The sequence below is a fragment of the Brugia malayi genome, assembly GCF_000002995.4.
Source record: "Brugia malayi strain FR3 genome assembly, contig: Bm_v4_Chr4_scaffold_001, whole genome shotgun sequence".
Taxonomy (NCBI): Eukaryota; Metazoa; Nematoda; class Chromadorea; order Rhabditida; family Onchocercidae; genus Brugia; species Brugia malayi.
In genome coordinates, this window is record NW_025062478.1 from 6173378 (window position 1) to 6199970 (window position 26593).

General features: G+C 30.7%; 3 protein-coding genes across 3 annotated transcripts; all 3 read right to left on the reverse strand.

Annotated features, from left to right (window-relative positions):
* Positions 1-1612: 1612 nt before the first annotated feature.
* Bma-pbs-5 (Proteasome A-type and B-type family protein) lies at positions 1613-3650 on the reverse strand (the record flags this gene model as incomplete). The annotated part of the gene is made up of 7 exons (XM_001902463.2): positions 1613-1734; positions 1853-1977; positions 2157-2266; positions 2530-2629; positions 2727-2838; positions 2954-3122; positions 3555-3650. The coding sequence occupies 7 exons, from the start codon at positions 3648-3650 to the stop codon at positions 1613-1615; spliced, it is 834 nt and encodes a 277-aa protein (XP_001902498.1).
* Positions 3651-4915: 1265 nt separating this feature from the next.
* On the reverse strand, positions 4916-7195 carry Bm9969 (Uncharacterized protein; the record flags this gene model as incomplete). Its single annotated transcript, XM_043081833.1, has 5 exons — positions 4916-5111; positions 5243-5457; positions 6196-6267; positions 6608-6742; positions 7139-7195. 5 exons carry the CDS (start codon positions 7193-7195, stop codon positions 4916-4918), a joined length of 675 nt encoding a protein of 224 aa, XP_042937767.1.
* Positions 7196-15859: 8664 nt separating this feature from the next.
* On the reverse strand, positions 15860-18355 carry Bma-dbl-1 (Uncharacterized protein; the record flags this gene model as incomplete). The annotated part of the gene is made up of 7 exons (XM_001901845.2): positions 15860-16101; positions 16320-16467; positions 16698-16832; positions 16987-17092; positions 17360-17515; positions 17634-17780; positions 17994-18355. 7 exons carry the CDS (start codon positions 18353-18355, stop codon positions 15860-15862), a joined length of 1296 nt encoding a protein of 431 aa, XP_001901880.1.
* Positions 18356-26593: the final 8238 nt, after the last annotated feature.

The window sequence follows — 26593 nt, forward strand, 5'->3', positions numbered from 1 at the left end:
TGGTGGGGACTCTATTTTATCAGGGCTAAATGAGCTAGTAAAGCCAGTTCAAGAATCACAGTGTGGCATTGTGGACATCTTTCCATCTCCAGCAAGAAAGTGTAAAGGAATTAAACATGAAAGGAGAGGAAATTATGATACCATTACTAAATTCTTTAGCATACTGAATGCGTAGCAATTGAATTTCGAATAGCCTTGTTATTCTCTTTTTTATTATCATAACATGGAGGCAAAATTTTGATTATGATTATAGTGAACTTTGTTAACATATATACATTGGATTGTCTGGCTTTTTGTATTTAATGGCTACCCTGAACTATCTACTTTTTTTTTCTTTTTATAAGCTTAATTCTAACAGACCAGTATATGCTTTTTTACATGATTTTGAATTTTGAAAACTTTGTGATTTCTAATCTCTGATCAAAACTGCTAATGAGAAAATCATATGAATCGGTTTTTATTTCTTACTGAATATGAAGAATTTGTAAGAGTCATTGACTTCAGTGTTAATATATACATTTATAACTCTTTTTGTTTGCAGAGAACTGGATGTTTAGACATTTTTTGTTGAACATATACTTCTTTAGTTTGCTGATAACTGATTTGAATAAGCGCATTGAAACAACTTTCCCCAGCTAGTCATCTTTATTAAGGTTTATAAGAGTTGTTGCAAGGATGTATTTGGAACAATCTGCATGTTTCATTTAAAAGCTACTTCTCATTATTAGGATGTTTTTACGCTGATCATATCTCTTCATAATGATGCAATTTAACAGCAGAATACTAAGAACGCAAATTGACAATTTATGAGTAATCAGTTGAGTACCTAATAAAACAAATAATGAACGAAAATGTGTGTAGTCGACGACAAATATTTCTAAATGGTGTGGTCAGTTGCTTTGAAGTTATAGTTATATCTTTTATATATTTACGTATTGCTCATACACTCCGCTGACATAATTCATTCAAGGCTTACATTTTACGCAGTTTTGATGCAACACCCTTCATATAAGCGTTGGATTGAGAAATAATGTGAGCCAATTGTTGTTGAAAAAGTGTGCAGACATCCTCCTCAACCCTTTCGAAATTAATATTTGCTTGTATTTCAGACTTTTCCCAAAACCTGTCAAAATCCACTGAAGTTTCTGACCTCAACATTTAGTAGTTCCCTTTGTAGGTCACCAAAGTGACATGTTTCCCGGGCAGTCATATAAAACTGACGGTCTAGAAATATTTGCACGACTTATAAGCAGCTTTGAGATTTCAACAGATTTTAGAGCTTTATAAGATATACCGATGAATTATTAGGTCAAAATTGACGGAACTTTCTTGGTTAGTAAACTCTGGTTAAAAACTCCGATGCAGCTTTTGTTATTGAAGCTATGTGTAAGAGATTTTCACTACAGCACTGGTGTCGTAGCAGTACTAAAAAATCCCAAGAAAGCGAATTGATTTCCTGTGAGCCGATTTCGATATCCAAAACCATTAGATGCATGCAAGTTCTAAATCGATTTAAAAGCAAAGAATAAGGGCAGATTCTGTACCAACCTTTCATTTACATAAAAGAGAACAATAATCAACACATGTGTTATGAAGTGTTTTTAAAAAGTAATTATATTTCTATTTCGGGTTCGTAAGCAATATCTCGTCCAAGCTCAGTAGCAAATTCGTAGTACAGCTGGGAAACATCAAATGCTGGAAAGCGAATTTTCTCGGTCGGCGAAATGTGCACCACTGCAAGAAACAATAATATTTCAAACATAACAGAAGTACAGTACAACTAGAAGCATATAAAATAGCCCAAACTACAGATATGTAAACTATGCAACTATTAAAAAGGAAGAGAACTGACTATTGCAAACACCGCCAGAACCGGTATCACGATAAGTAGCATGCATTATTCCTCGCCGACCCAGTTTGTATGCTTCTTCATCTGTCATTTTAGGACGGTAAAAATTGTCTAGGATACCATAAGCACTGAAATAAGCGAACATCTTGGCAAAACATATATTTTTACTCTCAATTTTCCCGAAAACATTGACATTAGCTCCCGGCGCATTTGCGCAGAAATCCATTCATCCAGTCCAAAAATTCGAAAAGCTTCGTCCTAGCATTAATTAAACAGTTTTAATAATTCAAATATATGCAAAACACACCTCAGTGAACCTGAACCTATGCTACACAGTCTTAACTGAATGCGCTGTCCTTCACTGTCAACTTTAAAAATCGCAGGACCACGCTTGTCATAGCCAGCAATCATGGAGCCCTGAAAAAATAATTAGAGTTTTAATAAACATTCTAACTGCTTCGATATCAATAATTTCATAACCAACACATCTGGACGAAGTACATGATGGTTTCAAAGCAAAAACATTATAATTTAAAAGAACACATCTCCTTGAATTTCAACAACACTTTCATAAAAATCTAACAAGTTTAAGTTGGTAATATCGACTCAAAAGTTTCAGAGAGTTTGTAAAAGAATAGTAAGGTAAATATGCTAAAAATTAGTAAAAAAACACCACTCACGACTGATAGTCCATGGTTTCGATAAGAATATAAAACATTCTGGAAATATTTGCTTGCAGCAGCCACAGTAATTTCCGTTTTTTCTCGAAGCTCGTACAGTCTAAAAAGTTTTTTTTTTTACTTATTTGATCTTTTATTTACGACAGGATAATGGGAAAAAAAATTTATATACAATAAAAATCACACAATAAACTAACGTGCAATATTTAGCAACTATACGTGTCCAAAATTGACAGTCGGCGGCACCACCAGCCATAGTTGCCACCATTCGATCGCCGATGTCCAGTATTTTCATAACACTCTTGGACGCTGTAAGGAATCTCAACTTACAATAAATTCTAAACTTTCCAAGTTATGCAGCTCAGAAAACTTTTAGGTTTTCATCAGAAATTAATAAAAATAGATCTGGATGAAATCTGATTACATATGTATTCTCCAGCAGATGCACGCGAATCCACAGCAACTATAATCCCTCCTTTATCTGCTGGCGTTTTTGGCTCATAGATGAATGCAAGTGTTGTAGTTCCTTTCAAAAACTGCAAATTCTTTGCACCCGAATGTTTGCCGAAATGTGATTCGACAAATTCAGCAGGCTGAAAGAATAGAAATCCAACGACATAAAAGCACTTCTTATTAGTGTAATCGAAAGATTAAAAGAATAATGATATGTGTTACATACTTGCGCAACACGAGGCTTACTTTCTAAAATGACAAAAAAGTCCTTAGATCTCGTTTAAATGATGTTTTTCTAAAATACATTGAAACAAGAATACAAAATCGATAAAACAAAGATTACAGCACACACAGAGAGAACTTCTTTGTTTAATGAAACTTCTGAAACTTGAACATCAATATTAGCTAGTACTAAAAACTTCCCTAATCAATATGCTGCCTTCTGATGGTGCAAAAATAATCAAACTGTTCCGTTAAGTACATTCGACATTATATTTCTCGTTGCTCCTACAATACATGATTTTTTTCTATGTGGCATTTACATGACTGAATAGACTGAAGGAGTTACTTACTGTTCCATATGGAGGCTGCATGAAGTACAAGTCGTCTATGACTGGCTCGTGAAGGTCACGCTGTGGCACGTCATCACCTACGCTGCCGACTAACATGGATATCTGTAGAAAGAGGAACCCAAACTCCTCCAAGTATAATCAAATGAGAGCAAACCACAACTCACTTCTACTTTCAACACTAACGAAATCGTTATCAAACCAGTGTCGATACGCTACTCTGGTTTCATCACTATGCGAATCCTCCGGTAAAAGAACTGTCTTTGTTTGGATTGTATGAAGTTGGTGAGTGTGGGTGGTTGGTTTTAACTCGATATTTCGGAAGGATTGATAAGGATAGTTCGTAATAAACCTTTTATTATTATCACATAAAGATGGAGTGGTGTTAAATATTGTGGCACAACGGTAATTAGTAGTAAAATTTTAAGGGAATATTTTGAGAATGGTAAAGCAACGAATTAAAAGTGATTTTTTCTTGACAGAAAATTTGAAAATGCTATTATCTATATTTTAGGGAGTTCGTTCTGAGTTTGCTGACGGCTGCATTTTCATTTTAAATGATTGCAGTTATTCTTTGTAGTCGTTGAAAATGTTTTGCAGCTGATTTGTCTTACTTCATAGTTAAAGAGTTCGGATCTTCATGGAAAGTTTGCTACTTTAATTTGCATGAGTAGGTCTTTTTACAAATTTTTGAGACTTCTGGTTCTCAGTTCTTTTTTTTTAAAAAAAAAAGAAAGAAAAAAAAAACGAATCTCTTGTTGCGATTTCGATTGTCTCAAATTTGTTTCCTAGAAATGGGCAGAATAAAGCTCTGTAAAGTTTAGTTACTGAATTGATTTACTCAAGATAAATACCATAAAATATTTTGTTTGCTAATTATGGGTACAGATTGAGGATTGAGCATTACACATTGGATAGGTAACTTCATTTGAAAACAATTAGACATCAGTACAGCACAATAGAAAGTCCTAACAACCAAAAGTATGTAAGAGCTCGATATAAGGACTTTTTTTAAAAATAAAAATTTCCAGAAATCATTTCGAAATACCCTTTCATAAATATTAAGACTTTTACATACAAGTATATGTACGGAAATTTTAGTGTTTATGAAACACGGTTTTGATAAGCCATTTGAATAAATTTTTCTGTCATACTTCTCACATTCCATCAAATTTCTAATGGTAATGGAGATGAGATCAAACTATGCATTTAATTCAAATTTTAAGGCATGAAATGAAACTAAACCCTCAAACAAATTCGCCTTGAAATTTCATGTTCAGAAATGAGGAATTATCACTGAAAGACATTACTCTCGTTTATTTGTAGCCATAATTTTTCAAGAAGTGACAAAACACAAATAATGATTATACATTAGAATCCGTACTCTTGGATATTCTGCGTTGTCCACCACCACCGCGATGATACCCTTCACGTTTATGATTTTTGTAATTCTTCGCTTTTATGCTACCATAATATTCCAGACGGCACTGTTCATCGGCTTCCTTAATTTCCATTCTTTTTGCAACAATTTGTTCATCGATTAGGGTGTTTGCTTTGCATCTGCAACAGTTTGATATTGCATGCGCTAACGTCACACTTTGTGCAGAATGTTTCTGTCTCAATTACAAACAAGGAATACTACTCAGGAAATGGCATATCCCGCAGAAGCCAATGATTTTAGGATGACTAACAGTTTGCTAATAGTGCAGCACTTGGACAACTGTCCGCAATAACTTCTCAATTTGCGTGCTTCACGAAAACACAACTTCTGTTGTGCACTAATTTTTTTGCCTTTGTGAATCGATCTCCGACTTTTTCCGTTGTTTTTTCCCCTTTCCTTTTCATTGGTCACAAGTTTTTTTCTTTTGTCTAAGTTCTTCTTCAGTATTGCATTACATTTCACTTTCTAGAAATATATTCATTTAATGATTAAATAAGGAATTCTTTGCAATAACTTATCCGCTAGTTTTGAAATTATTATATAGAAAAGATATAGGCATCATCTTCCTGTTTTATTTCAAAATTTCTCATACTACTTTACCTAATAAATGTGTTATCTTTTCAGTGGGCTTTAATCTTCCGATAAATTTTCCAATCTCTTCCACCCATAATTTTTGGATCACCCGTCGTGAGAATAGAGACAGATTCAGATTCTTCTACTTATCGAGTTATAGTCCCTTTTTGTTAATGCACCATGTAGAATGTCATTTTGATAATTATATATAGAAAGTGCTAAAGAGTTATACATAGGAACTGCTGAAAAAATTATTACCTTAGGACAAGTTTCTTTGCCGTGACTAGGATTTATGAATTCAATGTTACAGTGCATTACTGCTAAGGATATCAATGCTCAAAGTTAACAATTTTACGAACTCAATAGAGTTAGCTCTTTTTCCAGATGGCTAACATTGGCAATGGTTTATCCAGTTGTATCATTTCGTGGAAATCTCATGGAAACAATTAATTATCCTGAATCAAATCTGGTATGGTGATTCTGTCTACTGCTGGTACTTGTCCGATAAAGATGCTCCAATTTAGTTAACCTTTTTTACCCAAACAGTTCTGGTTAAATATTAGAGAACACGGACTATTCTATTATAATCTGAAACAATTTGCAATATGTCAAGAAATGATTTAACAATACCTTTTTCTCATTTTCAATAGTTGTCGCAGTGGGCAATTTTTCACGTAAACAATTTTCATAGAGCGAAATTCGCTGCAAATAATCTGTCCTATGCTAATTTCAGAGTAAAATTTTAGACAGTTTCTTGCTATGTTTATAACATTTTAAAAAATTGAAAATTTTAATGATGTCAAACTAACGCTGTACGAAATTCCGCTTTTTTATCTATCTCAACACTTGTATTTCTGTTTTATCATGATTTTGGAGTCAACAAACATATAATTATATTTGAATAATCTTTTGGCAAACCTATTGATATTTCACTTTAATTTAGGTTTAATTTAAAATTCTTCGTCATATTTCTCGTAATTACTGCCCTTAACATAAAATCCAAAATTCTTATTTTTTATGATTCCAAGACTTGTATGCATACGTCATTGGTTAATTCTCTGAGTTCTGACTCTAAAGACTCGTTCTGGCACACTCGCTTTTCAGTACGTGATAGGCATTCGTCAGTTTTGGCTCGAGATTTTGCATAACATTCAATCAGTTGCTCACATGCTGGATTCTGTAACGTTATTTAAGTCAAATGAAAATTAAACTTTATCAGTTATACCTACTTCATAAATATTCCCAATATTTAGAACTCAGTCATTCAAAATCAACTTGAAATAACAATCCTTGGAAATTTTGACTATCAACACAGTAAAATATTTGTTTTAGGACAAAACGAAAAGCATCTTAATCTTCGAAGTCAAAACGATCCGAATTACCAGTTTAGAAAAAAACATAATTTAAACGAATTATTTAAGCTTCTAGTGTTGTAACCTCTTTACGCAGTTATATTTGATATGTTATCAGGATGTATTCTATCAAATTATCAGACAGCCATGAAGACTATCATTTCTGATGTGTTGTAAATATGATTCGTCTACGTTGTCAAAAAAAGTTACATATAACGAACTTTTGGTTGAACGACGTTTGAACTGATCGAGATGATCAATACAGCCAATAAGAACATCTAGCAAAATTCTAGCAAGAAGAATCTAAAATAACAAATTTAAGGATTATTAGTTACTTCGATTCAACTTATCCTAATTTGTCTATACTTTTGTTATTTTATTCTGCAGTTCGTTTTTTTTTTTTTTTTCTTTTTTGTGTCTTAAACGCAATTAAATCTGAAAGCAAATCGTATTTCTGTTAAATTTTATGAATACAACTTTTTTATTTTGTGGATAGAACTTTTATAAATAGAAATAAAAATAGAGTTGAAGGAAAAAGCGAAGGTTTAATGAAGAAATGTAAAAAAAATAAGGAAAAATCCCTGAAAAAGTAACGATATGCTTCTAACTGAAAATAATCATTTTATTTAAAAGAGATAAAGTGATAACAAAAATGCACTTCTGCAAATTATCTTTAGTAGTATAATTTTGAAGATTCTGGAAAAATCCAGGAAATATAAATGCATGAGATGAGAGATGTCATCTATGAGAAATGCGCAACTTGGAAGGAGTGGAAAGACAAACAGATATCTCAGTTACACTCACTGGACTGTTTTTATTAAATCTGAATATGATCAATAAAGTGGAAGCTCATGCGAAGTGAAAAGGATATTTTATGGGGAGTGAAATGTGGGAAATGTGGGGCGTAAATAGCATGACATCTTATGAGAAATTATTCAAATGGTCAATCCTGAAATGACCAGATGAGTTTTGCTACTGCATTAGCAATTTCTTCAAATTAATAATTGAACATTTTGAAGTCAATAAAACTGTCAAGAGTTGATATTTCTTATAAAGCATTATGTTAATAGAAATGTTAATAGAAAGTTAACAGAAAGGATTAGATGTTAATAGAAAGGATTTAAAAAAAATGATGATTATTATAACTCACTTTTAGCTTCCTTTTTCCATTGATAGTTTTCTGTTTAAAAACAAAAAAGTTCCGAGGTCACTTTGCAAATGGGTTAATATTTTATTTTCTTAAAAGAATTGCTTTTTTTCTTTTTTCTTTTTTTGTTTTTTAAAGAAAACATTCAGAAAAGAGGAAAAAATGAATGTAGAATCTGAACTTTCTTTACTATTTCCCTTCCATTACCATAATTGTTTTAAGGTTCATAATTTTTTATATTTTCTAAGAGATGGCAATATGAATCCGATAAGTATTTATGAGGGAACACCTCTTCAGAATGAAATTATTTTTGAAAACTGTACAAAGATTAAGTCGTTGAACTATCATATAATAGTGCGATAACTTGGCGAAAATCAGCAGCAATATCACTCAGTTATCATTTATCTATTAACTCACATGATGTACTTTAATGTAACAATTAATATTATTTAATGTTGCATCATTATTATCAAGGCGCAAGAAATTTCACAAAAAGTTTAAAACAACGAATTGCAGCAGGATAGTAAAACTTTCTTTTTGAAATTAAAGTTAAGGATGTTACTATGAACTTCAATTAATTGGAAAAAAAAAAATGGGAGAATTTTCATATCAATGAATAAAAGTGCACTACAAAAGAATAACAGATGTCAGGCATGCGATAATAAATTTCATTTTTTTGAAAACCAATTTCATATTAAACTTCGATGAGTCAAAGAATTAATCATAGGAAAAAATCGAAATTTGATACAAAGGATGTGAAAAGCTGACCAAAATAGTTCTGCTGGGAACTGAAAATCTTGTAATGGTGGAAATTTCGAGTTATTTAAAACAGTTCAAGGCTAAAAGTATGAATCATCCAGCTGGAAACTGTTCCAGTGATACCTGTTTTTTTCTGAATATATTAAATATCTACAACGCAAAAAGGTAAAAGATGACTCGGCACATAAAATGCCTAAGTTACCCGATAAACGCAAAAGGTTTTTAAATATTAAGGTTTTAGAAATCTAGATCGGTTGAAATATTTTATAGGGACTTTCGCAGCTTTTTGTTTTTCCCAACAAATCATCCGATTGTAATGCATAAACTTTTAACTATCCATTCACTCTGCGCTTTAAAAGTATATTTCATTGGTATGGAAACACTGGAACCAAATGCACTAAGAAGCCATCCATATTCAGTTTCAATAAAGTGACCGAGTAAATTGAAGCATTCATTCAAATTTGTATAATTGACAATTTTCAAAAATTTTTAAATGAATAGATTCCATTCCTAAATTTCATCAATTCCATTCCTAAATTGACAACAGATGTTGGGATAGCTGCTTACATAGTTATTAACTCGTAGGATTTTTATAGATATAATGATATAATGTGGAAATTGACATATTCCAAAGAAGTTCAGTAGAATTTATCATCTTAGTACTTCCCTTCATTTGTTTCATTTTATGAAAAACTGAAGAAAACATAATGTTTACAATATGACCGCTATCAAAACGATTCCTCATTTTCGACATACTCTATTGCATATTAATTTTTGTTGCTTTTCTAGAAAACATTCAACGATTATATTTCTATAAAGGAAAGGAAATATTTTTTCTGAAAAGACAAAAGGAAAAAAAAAAATGTTTGTAAAATAAATTTCATAGAGTTATTATTTCTTTACTATTTTCAGAAATAAAAAATAAAGCTATTTTCGTTGCACAAATCACAGGCCGTTTAAGAAATACATTACAATTAGTATTACCAACATGCACAATGATCTTTACTATTTTAATCTGAAATACACCGAGGAAGCCCTCGTCATAAATTAATTCCCTATGTTTACAGTTACATTTATTTGATGCGCATTTCGATGAGCGATCATTATTGACACTCTTACACTATGATGAAATCTTCAGAATAGATTAATATAACCTTAGTAATTCGAATGATTACTTCGAAAATCAAAAATCCACTATCGGTACTAGTAAATCCCCTGTAATTTCTGTTTTCCATTGTCTTTGTTCTGTGAGTACTGAGACAGTTCTAATTTAGAACTCTTTGTTTACTTAGAAAGAAAGCTCCAACAATAAATCAGTGATGTTTCTCTATGCAGATGTACAATCGTTGTCTGTTATGGCAAACAACTTATTGTCTCCATAGATCACCTACGTTGGATTTTTGGCCACAAATGGCTTTTACAAATTATCATAGCATTTTTTCCAATTTATACTTTTCACCATCTCATTTATAATCTTTAATCGAAAATTGAAATAATGCACTAATTTCTGAGGCAAATTTCTTCTTCATAATCATCGCATCTCATTCCTTATCTCTTCTTACAAGCATCTCAGAGAAAATAATTCTTTCAATAAAAGAGAGATTTTTGAGAAAAAACAATACTGGCAAGTAATTAATCTCAACTTGTATATTATTAAAACACTTTGGAAAATATGACGAAATGATCAACTGTTTCATAAACAATTCATGGATGTATGACATTCAGACATATACAAAATACATTTCGCTATGATAAAATGCATCGAAAAAAGTTTAAAAGCAAAAGATAATAGGAATCCTAAATGCTGCCAACAATAGCGAAATGTTAATAATAAGAGATATTTTTTTTTTTTTGAAACTAATATTTAATTCTTCAAGTGATAAGTCTTTTAATCTTCTTTTTGCGATTATCATTTATCAATAAATGTGTAGAGAGCATCCTCTCTTCATGATAGAGGGGAAGAGGAAGAAGAAATGTTCACCGAAAACAATAAATAATTCGTATTTAGAAATGCAATTATATATTTATAAAGATGTTTTTTGCAAATAACAGCTATAAATTTCGAGTAATTAAGTAATACCTGAATAAATGGAAGCAAGCACTATAGCAACAAAGTCAAAATTTAATGAAATTAACAATCGATATTGTTTGCTTCTTCATTTCACAAGAAGTAGGAATGGATGAATGATGAATGAAAATTTTCAATTCGCATCTGATAGAAATGATTTAGAGAATGGATAAATAAATGTTATTGAAGTGATGCTGCGCTACATACACACCTATTTGAATTAGATGGGTCAGTGAACAAATGTATAATATTTGTGAATGTAATTGAAAGATTAATGACACTACCATTCGTCCACTTTGCAGTCCAAGAAATAATAAATGAAACATTTCTGTTTGGTTTCAACCATGACCACTGTCCATTAATGCTTACACAGTTTATTTTACATATTCTTTCTGTTTTATAAAACAGAACAAATTTTGCAATTAAATGTTGCTAAATTGAAGGAATTTTGAAGCAGTATTGGTGTATGGCAATATGCAACAATTACTGCACACTAAAGATAACAAAATAGAAAAAAAGAGAACAACAAAATAAGTTAAATGAGTAAAAATTGTTTTTCTTTTCCCAAAAAACAGATAAAATTTGACATTTATTTTTGCAAGTATACCATGATTAATCAATGTATATTTATTATGTTAAAATGCCTTTGTAAGTGCAAAACTAGCAGCAAAGCGTATTTGACTTGTTTTATTACAAAACCAGAATTATTTTAATTAATTTGAGTTATACTCTGGAAACCCAAGCCATCATTAATAAATATTTTATACTAAAACGACACATGTCATCAAATTTAAATATACTCTAGGCGTCTATATGTTTTCCAATTAAAAAAATTTCTAACAGTATGCTATGATGCATCTATTTTTGCATAAGGCATTTTTTTCTTTATTTTGAACTTCTTGCCTACTGCTGTTTATATTTGGCATTTTCCATCTGAAAAACACTTTATAATAGAAAGAAAGAAAACTACGGAGACATCTTTTCAGAACCTCGAATGTCTGGGTAGTTGCAAGGAGTACCAAATGTCTGAGCACTGAGACAATGGTCAAGAATCTGACCGCTTCTATTTATTTGTTGGTCAGCTGCATCTGTTGTAAACGTAATGTAAACAAAATATCATAAACAAATAGTGTCATAACACGAATATTATTCTAAGTGGTTTCAATAAATAGGCGGAAGTTTTTTACGCCATATCATTTGCAGCACAGTATAAAACTTAAACTAATACAAATTAAACAGCATTAAGCTATGTTTATCTGCTTGATGTCACATCAACAAATTTGTTTTAATTAAACATTATTTGATTCCAACAGCTGATGGTTTTCCAAATGTATTCGTAAGCTGCTACTAATATTGCTAAATTTTTTTTTCCAAATTTTTTTTAGAATGATAGTTTTTATCATCTTATTATGATTCAAATAAATATTTTACAAGCAGTTTTCTTCTTCTCAATCCTTAAGTAATTAAAACCTTATTAATACTTTCTACACTTGGAAACAGTTGCAACCCCTTATGCTTTCTGCAAGATGCACATTAGTTCAATAACTCACTATGTAATTTGAAGTTTAAATTGTATGTCTACTTTTCTACTTTTTTCTATGCAAACAAATGCAACAAAATTCATTTCCACATGAACATTGTTCAACTGAACTTCAGATAACTTCGTTTAGTAAAAAATAAGTTTAGTGATTTGAATGAATGTCCATTAAGAAAAGTGAAGTATTGTTTCTTCAAATAATTAAAATACACAAATGGAATCAATGAAAAGTAAAGGTTTGTGAGCACTACTGAAGTTGTACACTAATGATGATGACTTGAGTGTTCGTGGTCTGCGCAATATCTTTCAAGGCCACTGTTACACTTAACATAATTATCTGCCACTATCAGCAATAAATTTGATCAGTAAATTAGCGTCAAAAAAAGAAATTCTGTAAGAACTGTCGCCCTTGGTACTTCCATCTGTGTCGTAAACCATCAATCTGACACAGGTGGTTTACGTACATAAATTAAAATACATTTCTGCAACTCCTCAAAATTTCTACTTATTTTTACTTCAAAATTTTTACTTGAACTTTTAACTCGTTTGTTATCTCAACTATTCAGCTTACATCGCGTCACAAGTCGCGTGTATTTCGAGTTGACGTATCAGAGCCACACCATGCCATTATTTCTACAAATGTGTTTCTTTTCTAGAAAATAATTGAAATATCAATATGGCTTCATTTGTGCAAGCAGTGAAATATTCCTACTTTACTAATGAATTGTTATCAACAAGTAAATATATTTGCGAATCAGAGTTTCAAATTTCACTTCTGATATATAATTGTGTCTGAAATGTTTTCTTTTCAAATTAACATTTTATATCAAGAACCAGCTGCAATCATAACAGTAATGAAACTAATCCAATTATTCCCTTTCTTTGAGCGTTTGCTTCTGATAAGTTTCATTATTACAAATAGCGCACCGAGTCAGTTCATAATTTATTCGCAGCACCATCTTCTCTTCTCTAAGGAACTCATTAAAGTGTCCGAAAATGTCTTTTACATTTAGCATTGTTTGAAAGGATAGAAAATATGAGTTTTTATTCAAAATAATTTTATTTCAATGAATTGCAACGAAAAAAATAATAATTTGAGCACTCAATAAATAATATTTCAAAGGAAGTATGCTATAAACAGATTAAACTGAGATCAATAAAACGAAGGATTCAGTAATATTCTGCATATTTGAGAAAACAGGAGTATCTGAAATTGTTGTAAAAATAATATTAAGTTAATTTTTAATTAGAAAATTGATATCAACAACATTCTCAAATAGTTACAAATGGTAAGAGAAAAAAAGACTTTGAATTATACATTTAGATATACACAGACTGATGTAGATTTAGGAAATAAAAGTTCTTAATGAAATTAATAGCACTGATTGCTCTTAATATTTTCAGTTATATGGAAATAAACAATTTTAAAATTGAATAGGAAGTTTCACTTTAAAATATGAGTTTTATACAACTTCAAAGAATAACGACTTTATGGTAATGCAAATTGTTTTTAAAATTCCAAAAACATAGCACATATATACTTAGTAAAAAAAAGTTGGAGCAGCACTATATAAAAAGCATTTTGATTGCCGGATTTTAAATTTAGTCATTTAAAAAATAGTCATTTAAAAAATTTCACCAAGAATTTGATTTATAAAAACTTACGTGAAATTTGTTTGAGAAAAATTGATTCCCTGATGAAAACAGATTCATTTTTTAGAAATCGGTAGCATCCGATAATTTGTTTACTAAATTTAAAAAACCAAACAAATTTTTATTATTAGTAAAATAAAATAAATCTCTGAATTTCAATATATCAATGATGAATTAATCAATCGCAGAAACTATCATGAATTAATCAATCGCAGAAACTATTCGTCATCTTTCCTTTGTTTAAAGTTTTGTTAAATATTAATTAAAAAGTGAAACATTAGATGCTTAGATCAATGACTAATTATAACTTCCAGTATAATCAGTATTTTATCGATGAAGAAGAATTTTTCATCATTAATCATTCTCAAAAGTAATAACGGAATTTTTTTAAACTTCGATAAGTTTTCAAAAACTTGTGGAACGGAGAAAATACAAAAATAACCAAATAATTAATAAATAATCAATTGTAACGGCGTTAATTTGAATGTCTTTTTATATACATTTATGTACATTAATAATGACAATAATAGTAAGTAATAATAATAACAATAGTAATGATAATAATGATAATCCTTTCGAGATATAAACATTAAACAATAAAAAAGTTCTGCACTCAGAATAAAATTTTAAAGCCGACTTTTGGATTAATGCAACAATAAGAAGAGAATTTGATTTAATGCTCTTTAAGTCTCTCATTTTTGATGAAGGTCAGTGGAGGCACTTTCAAATTAAAATTCAAATATTCATGAATGTTCAAAGTCCTTCTATGCTTTCGTAATCAAGAATGATTGAAAATACAAATATTTATGCAATATCAAACTTCTCTTTTAATTTTTAAGTCATATTTTATCATTAGCATTGTTATATAAAATTTCCCCAACCGACGATCATTGATTACTGACTTTTTGATTACTAAATTTATTTTTTTATTTTTTTTTTATTCAATGAAATTCATTTTGCTAATCATTTTTCAAGTCATTCACTGGAATTTTGGGCGAACTATCTCAAATTCTATATTTAATGCCTTAAATCTCTTGAGATTTTCCAATTTTTTACCAGTCGAGTTTAATAATCCAGACTTCTATTATTCCAAAGTTTTACTAAGCAAAGACAACCACAAGTACTTCTGATTACTTCTTTTTAAAAAATAAATAAGATTAAGTACGTTATAATAGGACTGATTAAGCAATTACGTTCTCTATTTTATTGCAGCGATTAAATTCCCTCGTTAGTGCTTTTTTAAATTTGAAATCAAATAAAATTTCATCTGCTGTTACCAAATTATCATTATGCAAATTAATGGATCATTTGAAAAAAGAAGAAAGAAATAGCTGCAGCTGCTAGAAAGTAAATAAATAAAGTGAAAAGCGGAGACCCGAGTTCCGCTCCGAAACACACCAATAGAAAGAATGAAAAGCACTTAGCTGAATAATCGTTGTCATGGAATAATGTCACATCAAGCCAGCAGTTTACATTTTGTTATCTGTAAAATGAGAAAAAAAAATTGTAAATGCAACCAAAAAACACCAAAAATAAGGTATTTTTATTTAAAGTTAAAGAAGCAAATATCTAATTGAAATTGAAGATGAAAGGTCACCGAATCAAAGCAAATTTAATCGCGGAGCTTTTTTGAATACTTTCAATTTAACAAACAGCTCGATAAAAGTTGCTTCGTGATCATAAGAAGTCAAGTTCTAACTAATTAGTACTTACCAAAAAAGTGTCAGAAAGAATGAATGAATGCGACGGGGGATGATGTGGCGCAAATGTTTTATTCTCTAGCGACATCCACAACTGAGTACTTCCATGTCAGGGTAGTTCTTGATGACAATTTTACCCTCAACATCAATATAGAGGATTGCTAGAGACTCCATTTCAGTTGGGACGCAACATGGAGCTGGTACTAAGTTTGGATCCACTGAATTGATAAGGCCTTGTACTATGGCGTGATTTGTCGTGTTGAAATGGCTTGTCAGTGGGTTCGGACATTCACCTTGACACTGATAAGCGCTGTAGCTTGCTAGAAGTACAATCCTAATTAATTTTAGTTTAAATTAATTTCCAGTAGATTTGTTATTCATCACTCAAGGTAATTCTTATAGTTTTGCTATAGATTTGTTTAAATCTAAATAACATAAAGAAATGATTGGCATGCTATTAGGACATTAAAAAATACGATTTCAAAAATTATTCTAGTTCTTGTGATTAAAAATAATAAAGGCATATCAAAATGCTTACAGGGAGCCAAGATCCAATCTTGCCAGTTCAATTCATTAAAATCAACTAAAAGTTGTGTACGTCGACAATAATTTTTATCAGCCAATCGATGCTCATGCTTTTTATGTTGATGTCGTCGTCGCTTGTTTGCTTTCCGTTTCTTTCGCACCTAAAATTCCACAATTTGTCTGATTTTAGTTTTCTAAATATTTGCGTTTATAGGAACATTTATGGTTAAAGGTGCTTCAGTTCAATGTTGTTATGAAGTGCTGATACAAAAAGATTATAAGTACAGTGCTACGTAGACCGAAACACTTCCGATTTATTACATACTTTGTTCGAAAATTTTATGCTCACTTAAGCGCGATTTATTTTGATAAGGTAAGAAACATAACGGACCCTAGCAGTATCATCAGTCTGAACGTAAACAACCAGTGCAGAGGACTGCTTCCTGTCGTACGGCGAGTCGGAATAAGTTGCTGTTTCATATGACGTGCTTGCATATTTACTCAATAATTTCATTGCAAAATCAACCTAAAATATTGAAATTACAATCAAAACAACTTCTTTATTGAACATTCACATATGCCATATTCATAACAGTTTATATTGTTTTGTTAAATTAGACATTACACCAGAAAATTTCTTTTTCACTGATTGGTACATACCATAAATTCAACACACATACCCTATTCATATTCGGTCGTCTCCTACGTATCGCTTCCGTGACATCCATTTCCACCCATTGGTATTCTTCTCGTAAATCACCTTCAATAAACTTCGCGTCGATTAACCTGCAATAAGATATATTTAAAAATACGCGAGAAATTAAGAGAACCACCCATCAAATAGAATAAAAAATATTCCATTTAAGTTTTAAATGTCGAGTAATAGAATTGCAAGAATTTGATGTTACTAATGTATTTTTAAATTTGCGGAAATGAAAATGATATATGGACCATAGGTGAACTCAATTTTGAAATTATTAAAAAGAAAGAATGAATGAAGAATACTCGCCAAAAAAAATTTTTTCAAATGATCTAGCCTTTTCAAATATTTACCTCCATATTTCGGGATTTCTTTGATCAACTTCATAAATCTTGATATGTCTTCGACTTTTCTCATTTCTCAATTTCAATTTTAGCTCTGCTCGATTGATTATCTCACTGGTGATATTTCGTACAGTAACCGATAAGTCGTACTGAAGTAACAGGGTGCTAAAAAATATCATTTTTATCTGAGATTACTAAATTATAGCTACAACAGCAGCATTTTACCAATAAATAAATATTTTAAAGAGTAAACTAAATTTTAAAGAGCTGACTAAAATGATACCTATTATCTGATTCCATAACATTATATGGATAGTAATGTCGAACCCAAGCAATATCTTCCATCTTCACCTTTTCATAAATACTCCACATGTAGTATGGGATTGATACTGCTGGCTTGACTTGTTTTGGTTGTTCTTTCATTCCAAATCTAAGTGAAAATGAAACAGTTACACAGCAGTTGAAAGGCATCTTGTCAGTGTATTTTGTCAAAATAAATTAATGAAATGCTAAATAGCAATGAAATGAACGGATAATATCTCTAAGATTTTATCAAGACAGATTAGAATATGAACTCCGCAAGAATTATTTTCTTATGTTTTAAAACTGCATATTCTAATAATTTAATCTTTAAAAGACTAACTTTCTTAAGAATACTTCTCTTAAAAGTTGAATTTCTTGTTCAGTAAATCGGCTTGCGCCAGTTGGTGGAAGATCTGTAGTAGCTGCTGACAGTGATGTCACCGAACTGTAGAAGATTATAATTAGAGGAAATAGTACTGATTCTAATATCTTCAGTGATGCAACTTGTTGCGTACAATATGAATGGTAATTTCGTTTTTGTCTTCTTTTTTCAACAGTAACTTCAGAAGCAGTTGTAAAATTAGTTGTAATAGCGGTAACAATGAGAGTAGCAGAAGTGGGAGTGGTAATTAGTTGGTTATGCACTTTTGTGCGCTGTTCAACTAAAAATTCTGGTTTGATAGATTCCAAAAATTCGTTCATTTTAGGTCGCAGTAGTAGAAGAGGGTCACAACAGCCACTGAGAACTGCATTGAGCCTCTTGTCCTTCCCAAATTGTGATGCTCTTGCTATCACAGTTGTTAACTATGATAGTGATGGGCTAAGAAGGATTCCTTTTTGTTTAGTCGAACTTCCAATGTAGATCGTTTCTTTTGATATTCAACAAAATTTGAACGAATTTTTATTTCCTTTTCTTCTTGAGATGCTTCAGTTTAGTACCAAGCATATCTATTAAAAATGTTTTCAACAATCTCAAAGAAATAAAAGACCGATATATCTTGTGAAAGATTAATCTGCGATCATTCTCTAATGCCACTTTATCAACTGTACACTGATATGCATATAAAATACAAAATAAATCCTATAATTGCGCTTCAGTCTGCAGAAATCTTCTAGATTCTTCCAGAAGACTAAATTCTCTCTTTTTACCGGTAGCTCTCTGCTTCTTTGCGCAATAGCGTTCTTCTTTTTTCTTCTGATATGATTTTCACTTTCTTTTTTAAACGTGTACTTCTCTTTCTCTCTCTTTCCGTGCGTGTTTTTCTTTCTTCCTTCCAATCCAATTTCCCCTGCAGTACTAGATCCACTTCTAAACAGCACTCGTTGGTGTCTGAAATATGATTCAAAATTTGCGATGCTGAATCAAAATTGGACAAAGCCGTACACATTATCCATTTTATGCCTTAAACTTATTTCTGCAGTTCTTCCTCAACTGATATTCGTGTTTTTTTCCTTTTCGTAGTTAGCCTTCTCTGTGATTTTGAATTGAATTTTTCTCACTCGAGACAATTAATAACGATTGAAGTGGAAAAATTTTGGATATAATTCTGCCACCATTTTTTCCAAATTAGTAGAAAGAGTAAATTTCATAAGTTTTACAACTGGCTCATGCATTGTATATCAAATCAAAATCAATCATATTTAACATCAATTCCTTTTTCTGAATTCTGGTTTAAAGTGAATTTATTAGATTTGAGTCATATTTTTATTCTAAAAATTCTACTCTTTTCAAGAAGAGTGAAAAGTCTAAAGTACTTTTTTGCCCGATATTGTATCAATCTCGTGAGACTAAATGTTGCAAAAAAGGGAGTAATTTAACAATGGGAGCAATTTTAGTTTTTTTGTAATTGCTAGTAAGTTAATTAGGCTTTAGCAAGTGTTTTTCAACTCTTTGCCTAGATCGATACTGAAGTTATTGGAACTGGCGAAAAAGCTGATTAGTATTTATCAATGGAAATTTCTTCAATCTTGTACAAGCATTTGAAAGATCATAAAAATTCGTTTCAGACATCAAAAAAAAAGAAAAAAAAACAAAAAAAATTAAGAAGAATAATTTGAAGTGTCACAAACATAGAACCATTAATAATAAAGGAATTAATATTTTCCAAAAGTGTCTCTCCAGAAAAGACACAGTTTTATTACAAAAATATAAGTACAAATGAGAATTCGTTACAGGAAGAAGGAAGAACTGAATCAGTTAGGCATGAAATTCCTCTATTATGAAAAGAATGAATTATAGATTTGTTGATGGAAAGAAACGATTCATTGGAACAGTATGGTACACATCATCAATGTAAATATCGTCGGAGGTAGAAGACTTCAATTGAATTATCTTCTCTTGAGCAGTATAGTATCTTGACAATTAGGAAACGAATCAAACGAAAAATTACGGTACTGATGTCTTCTATTTTCTACTTTAAAAATCAATGACTAATTTTTTACTACAATATTCAGTCCCTCCTAATCTTTTAATTTCTGTTACAGTAACAAAACTTCTGGAACAGATTGTTCAATTATAATAGTAATTTGAACAATTTGTAATTACTCTGATAAATACCTCATATCTCATCTTTTTAATATCTAGAACATGTCTATGAAACGTGAAGAGAGAATTTGCACTTCAAAATGTCATCTTCCAATAGGAAACAATATATCCTTCAAATGTATGCTTAAAACTGCAAACTGTCAAATCCTGTTGAACTTTTAAATGACCTCAATATTTCAAAAAGACATGAAGATGATTGAATTAAGCAGTTTTTTCTGTCCCACCGAATAAATCCACATTTCATTTAGAATATGCCAAAAAACACTGTGGGAATTAATAGAGCTACATTGGATTATCATTCCAAATTTTAAATAATTCTGGATAAAATAGGTTCAAGCAATAGGAAAGTTTAATATCGCATAATAGGTAATTAGGTCTTTGCTATCTATTCACTAGTTCCAGTTTGTTTGAAATTTACCTGCTTATAGAATTGAAATTTAATTTACTAAAAATTTACTAATGCAAATAAGAATTCATTGTTTTTCCATTTCTTCACTCACATTTAAAACAAGACAAATTAGTTTTTAAATACTACAGTTTTTTCTCTTTCTGTATTTATAAAAGAAAGTACTGATATGTCTTGAAAACAAGTTTATTCTGTATAGTTTTATAGAGAACCTGAATATGTCGATTACTATTTTGTGTCGTAATTAGGAAAAATAGTGGTGCAAATTAGAGGAATTTTTAGTTATTATTTTAATAATATTAATTTAAATTTTAAAGTATCAAAAATTTTATCTATTAAAACGACTGACTGGGACATTGCGGTCAGTTAATTTTGATCTGAAGATGGCAAAAATAATATTTATTTCGTGTATTTGTCAGAACGAATAGAAATTTGAAAGTTGCAATGGACAATGAATGTGTCACTAACAACCTAAAAGGGTGGCTTTACCATAATATATTTTCGTTTGATGTAGAAATAGAAACATATAACAGTGATCTCTCTCTAACACTGATGATTCATTATGTGTTGTACATTTTTAGGTAACATTTGGAAGTTAGAAACTTTCAGTATATCTATTTTATGCATAATAATGCAAGGCTAACGGAACATATGTATCTTAGCAGTCTAATTCAGGTTCCAGAAAAAAGGAATGGATGAAATTGAAAGTTGCGATGAACAATAAATGTTAAAAAAATCCGAATACAATTCTAAAGATTAGTAAAAAATTCATGTGAAAAGTAAATAAGTATATATATATATATTTTTTTCGTCTAGTCATACTGTGATTAAACGAAAAACTAAAATTATATAAATGAATGATGAGTCCTAATAATACATTCGATTATACTTCCATTATACTTTTAACTATTGAAAACGAAAAGGGGGAAGTGCAGGTAAAGTTTAATGTACGTGGTGCTGATGATGATGATAATGATTGATGATACTGTGAGGAACATTTCCGCTAACAGCGAAACAGGATGTGCTCACGATTTTTTCACGCTAATTACATGATGATTAGACTTGAGCTCTAGGCGGCAGACAACGCATTTGTTACGGAATATTTTTGTAAAAAATAGCCTGATTTTTGTATTGATATCATATAGATCGTCATTCTTCAAATTACAGCTAATCCTCCAAACAATAGCTTTCTTGTTACTTAACTATTCTGATGTTTTTCCTTAATTAATTTCGGTAAGTAAAAACATATACAATTTAGGATGATTCACGGTGCTCGGAAAATAAACACCGATTGATTTTTAAATCGTATGAAATGTTCGGATCTGAGAACATGCAGTTCGTAAAAAAAATTGAAAACTAATTGATTGATTAAAATGTTCTAATTGCACTTAGCATATCTCCACCTCTTTAATTTTTACAACAATAATTTAATATGATACAAATTTTCAGTTAAGAAAATCTTGAAATATCATTTGTAAATAGTAAAATTCTGTTTCTAACTTAACTACGAGAAAAAAAATCAAATACGAATATCTTCAAGATGACATTATTTCACATAATTATAAATCTAAGCCACTCACTCAGGAATGCAAGGAACACTTTATGGATTCTAAGGTATTGAAAAAAAGTGAATGAGGTTACTTCATTCATTATTACTATCATTGAAATGTGTCCTTTACGAAAATAAAATTTGCGGAATTTTTGCAGCGACTCATTTAATATAGACGGAAGAAAGCAGTTAGTCATCCATTTTCTCCCATATCTAATATACACTTGTCCTTCCCTCGAAATTCTCTCACCTTCATCAACTGATTGCACAAACTATATCATAAGAAATGTCAGAAAAGTTCACTTTTTATTGAGAGCATTAAGAATCAATAAGACATTAAGATAAGTTGAGACAACTGATAGTGAGTGATTAGTTGGTGACAGTTATGTTGAATAAAGCTTATTGTAATTGTTACCAGTGAAAGCAATTTATTAGCAAATTTTAAGCATGCCTTATGTGAAAAAAATTGAGATCTTCAGAGAGCTGTTATGTCGTCACCTCTGTTCGGGATAACATGATTGGGTAGCCATTCCAAATGATGCTTCTTTTATTTTAGGAATTTTTAAATTATCCAGAAGACGAAAATTTGAACAAAACTGGAAATTTGAAAGTATAACAAAATTTGTTTAATTACCAATATATATAATATAAATTGTTAATTAAACGGAATAGATGTTGAATAATTAAAATAAAATGAAATTTAATCACAACTTTCTTCTCAGGCCTGATTAAGAGACGAAGCAGGAATGTTATATTCAAAAAAGGTTGAATTCCAAAGATTTATCATCATTTAGTGTTTTAATATTATAATGATATAATGATCTATTTCAATCATTGATCATAAATTATAAAAAAACCCTAATTAAGTTAGAGGAAATAAGTGTCGATACATTATAATTCTAATACCTGAGATAGAACAGATCCGCATAGGTAGTAAAAGTATTGAAAACCGAGCTGATTACGTCGATGAGAGGGGTTAATCTGTCGCAATGTGCTTACTTACCTGTTTGCTACTTAGTCTGCCTTTGCAACTCTCTAACTTATCTCCGTCCTCCCTTCAACCAAAAAGTTCATTTTCTGTTTATGCGGGTACACATTGTGATGCTATTGCTACCTTTGTTAATTTGTTTAATCTTAAGATTTGTGTGTCAACTTACTATACTTTTAATGTCTCTTCTTCTCCCTTCTTTTTGTCGCACCGAGTAAGCAATATCATTCCCACAAATCATTTCTCTTTTCTATCTACCCATTATTTTATTATATCGAAAACATGAACACCTGAAATCAATCTGGAAGCATCTGACTTTTCGAATAATCAGTAGCAATATTGTTAAATGAAAAACAAGTAAGGATTAAAGCTTTACATACGACTAAAATTATTTTCATTTTCTTCACTTTTTATCTGCACATACAAAATTTATATACATTATTCATACTGAAATTCTTTCTCTTCCCTTTCCGGCCACTTTGTATTCCAAATCCATTTTTTCGTTTTTATTTTTATTCCAAGTTCCTCATTTAAGCGTATTCTTGCAATTACACCAAAACCGTAAAACAGATTCCAAAATTTATTATTGAAAAGGAAAGAAATAAAAATTATAACACTTCAGCAAAAAAAAAAAAATATTCTATCAGTACTGTGCTGAATAATTTCCTCAATGTTAAAAAAAAAAATTAAGAACAAGTGTAAAGAGGAAATAAATAATAAATGGTAAAAATGTTTGCGCAAAACAATACAATGCTGAATGGAACAATTGCTGTGGTGAGTGAAAACAGTAGAATGAGCGGTTCCTTTGGAGAATCCGGGACATCCTGGATAGTCAGATGATGAAACAAAGGCAATATCAGATGTCAAAGATCTTCAATCTTAAAACTTCTCAAAGAAAGAAAATTTCTGCATCCACCAACTGTACAAGACAAAACATCTTCTACATAATAGTTGATGATCCTTGGCTCTAAAATTATATCTAAAAAACAAATAATGCTTGTAGACGCTAGGAATGACTTTAAATAATTGTGCCAAAAAACGTTTAAGCATTAAAATCAAACTTCGCCGGACAATATGTGATAGTGTCTTTTTTTTTTAATTCAGATCCCCGCTATAAGTCTCGGCTTAATTCTCTAGCATATTCATTTGATAATTAGCAGTATATTTGTGTTTCTAATAATCTACGTATGATCGGAAGTTAAAGGCCACTTGTAAACTAACGTGAAGTTCTGTGAAACATTAAACAAGCATAGGATCTGCTCAGTTTGAATTGAAATATGAAAATTTGTCTGATTGCGCTTCTTTGTTGTTAACTGATTGATAATTTCTAGGAAAACGCAAAACAAAAAAGAGTTGGAAGAGCCTTTCAGAGCAATTTTCAAAGTTATACCGACAGCAATTTGATGAAATTTGAATTGCTATTGACATTTGACCCTCAAAAGAAAACTGTGTGTTCTTGCTGAAATATGATAGCAGCAAAATGAAATACGATACAATTTTATACTGAAAAAGGCCTAACAAAAAGCAGCATCAGTTTCTCGGACATTGATGTTGCAACTTCAATTGTCCGACAGAAGGCCATAAAACAATTGCATTACCAAAAAGTATAGATTAAGTTCAAATACTTCAAGTTTTCAAAAAAAAAAAGTCAAAAATAAAGAAATAGTTTGAGGAATGAAGCTAATTTTCCATTCCATACATTATATCTCTAGTAGCAGCTTTTTATATTTTTTGGATTGTAATTAAAAATTAAATTTAGATTTGAAAATTAATCCAATAAAATATCATTTACAAGAAAATATTCCTAATATTTCATTCGAACCATTTTTTTTCATCCTCTTTTCCTTTTATTTTACCTTGGCATTCTGACTAATAATTTTTGTTCTAATCAGTGTGAGAAGTAAATAACTAAATTTAATTCAAATCAAAGTACAACAAAAGGATCAATGTACTAAGTCGAAATGAGTTATTTCAGCAAGGCATGCATCTGATTTATGAATCATTTTAGGGCAAACACTCAAGGAGAATGAAAATATACAGCTTTTCATTGATTTCCGCCCTCTGTCTTAGATATACAAATCAAGCACTGAGATTTAGAAATAAAGTTTGAAGATTTAGTCAAACATTTATTTGATTTCATATTATAATTAACTTTTTTTACTTATCTGAGAGAGAAATATCTAATCTTTGAAGCCAGAAACATCTGTTTTGACCATATAACGTCTATTTCTATCGTGTTGATTGGAAATTTTTTTTCAGTTGTCTGCTAGAATATTTATTTGGTAAGATATAAAACTAATTAAACATGTGTTTTTAAAAGAAAACATTTTTTCTTGAATTCATTTAAAGACTTCAGATTTACGAGGAACAAAAAAGGAAAAAGTTGGAGAATCCCATATGATATGTCAACTGTGCTTGAGAAATAATTTCTTTTAGAGAAAGAGAAAGTACTTTGATATTTTTTAAGTCTTGGAATAAACTGTTATTTCAATGTCTTCTAATCGATTATTCATACGGTCTGTCCAATGACAATAATTAACAGGAGGAGTCGATCTCTGTGGTCAAACATAACGTGGACAGCATAATTGGATGATGATGCTGCTGCTGCTGCTGACCTCAAGAATTCATTTCTTTGCCATACCGAGTAACCTTATCACGAAACCCGCTAAAGCAATGATAGCATACAGCAGATTCCACTTCAGGAATCAGGCCTTTCCGTTTTCATCCTGCCAAAAGGAAGAAATGCAAATTTGACAGTTACTGTGCAATATCAGACACTATTCCATCTTTCAGATACTACCTTATTGAAGAAATTTTCAGATATTACCTTCTCGAAGAAATAGACAGAAGTTTTATAGAACTAAAATCAATTACATCTAGAACAGAACTAAAGTTTAATATAGACTAAAACTGATTAACAGAAGTAAATTATCAAACTATTAGCTAATAAAAACGGAGAGTGGATGTAACTCTGAGAGATAAAACCCTGCTAATATTAGTAAAGAATGGACGAAAAAAAGATAAGGAAGCATTGAATTGAACCCTTTCATGCCGCATTGAGCTGTTGGCAGTAGTAACACGGATACCTCTCAATGGCAGTAGCGCGTCACATCACATTCCATCGCGACAAATGGACAATCGTAGAAACAGCGCTGAACAGCAAAAAGCATTGAAAGGCAGAAAAAGTGGCGCCGTCTATATTGGGTACTGTACAATTATGTGTTATTCTCATAACTATTACCACTGCTAGTGCTACTGTTACTGTTATTGTTACTGTTATTGTTATTGTTACTGCTGTATTACTATTGCAAGTGCATTAGAGGAAGCCACGAGTGGATGAACAGACAATTAGACTGAAAAACATATGCATGCTTCATACATTCTTGCACAAATTTTTTCTTCTAATTTAGAAGCAAATATTCAATATGAATTTTAACAAAATTCAAATAAGT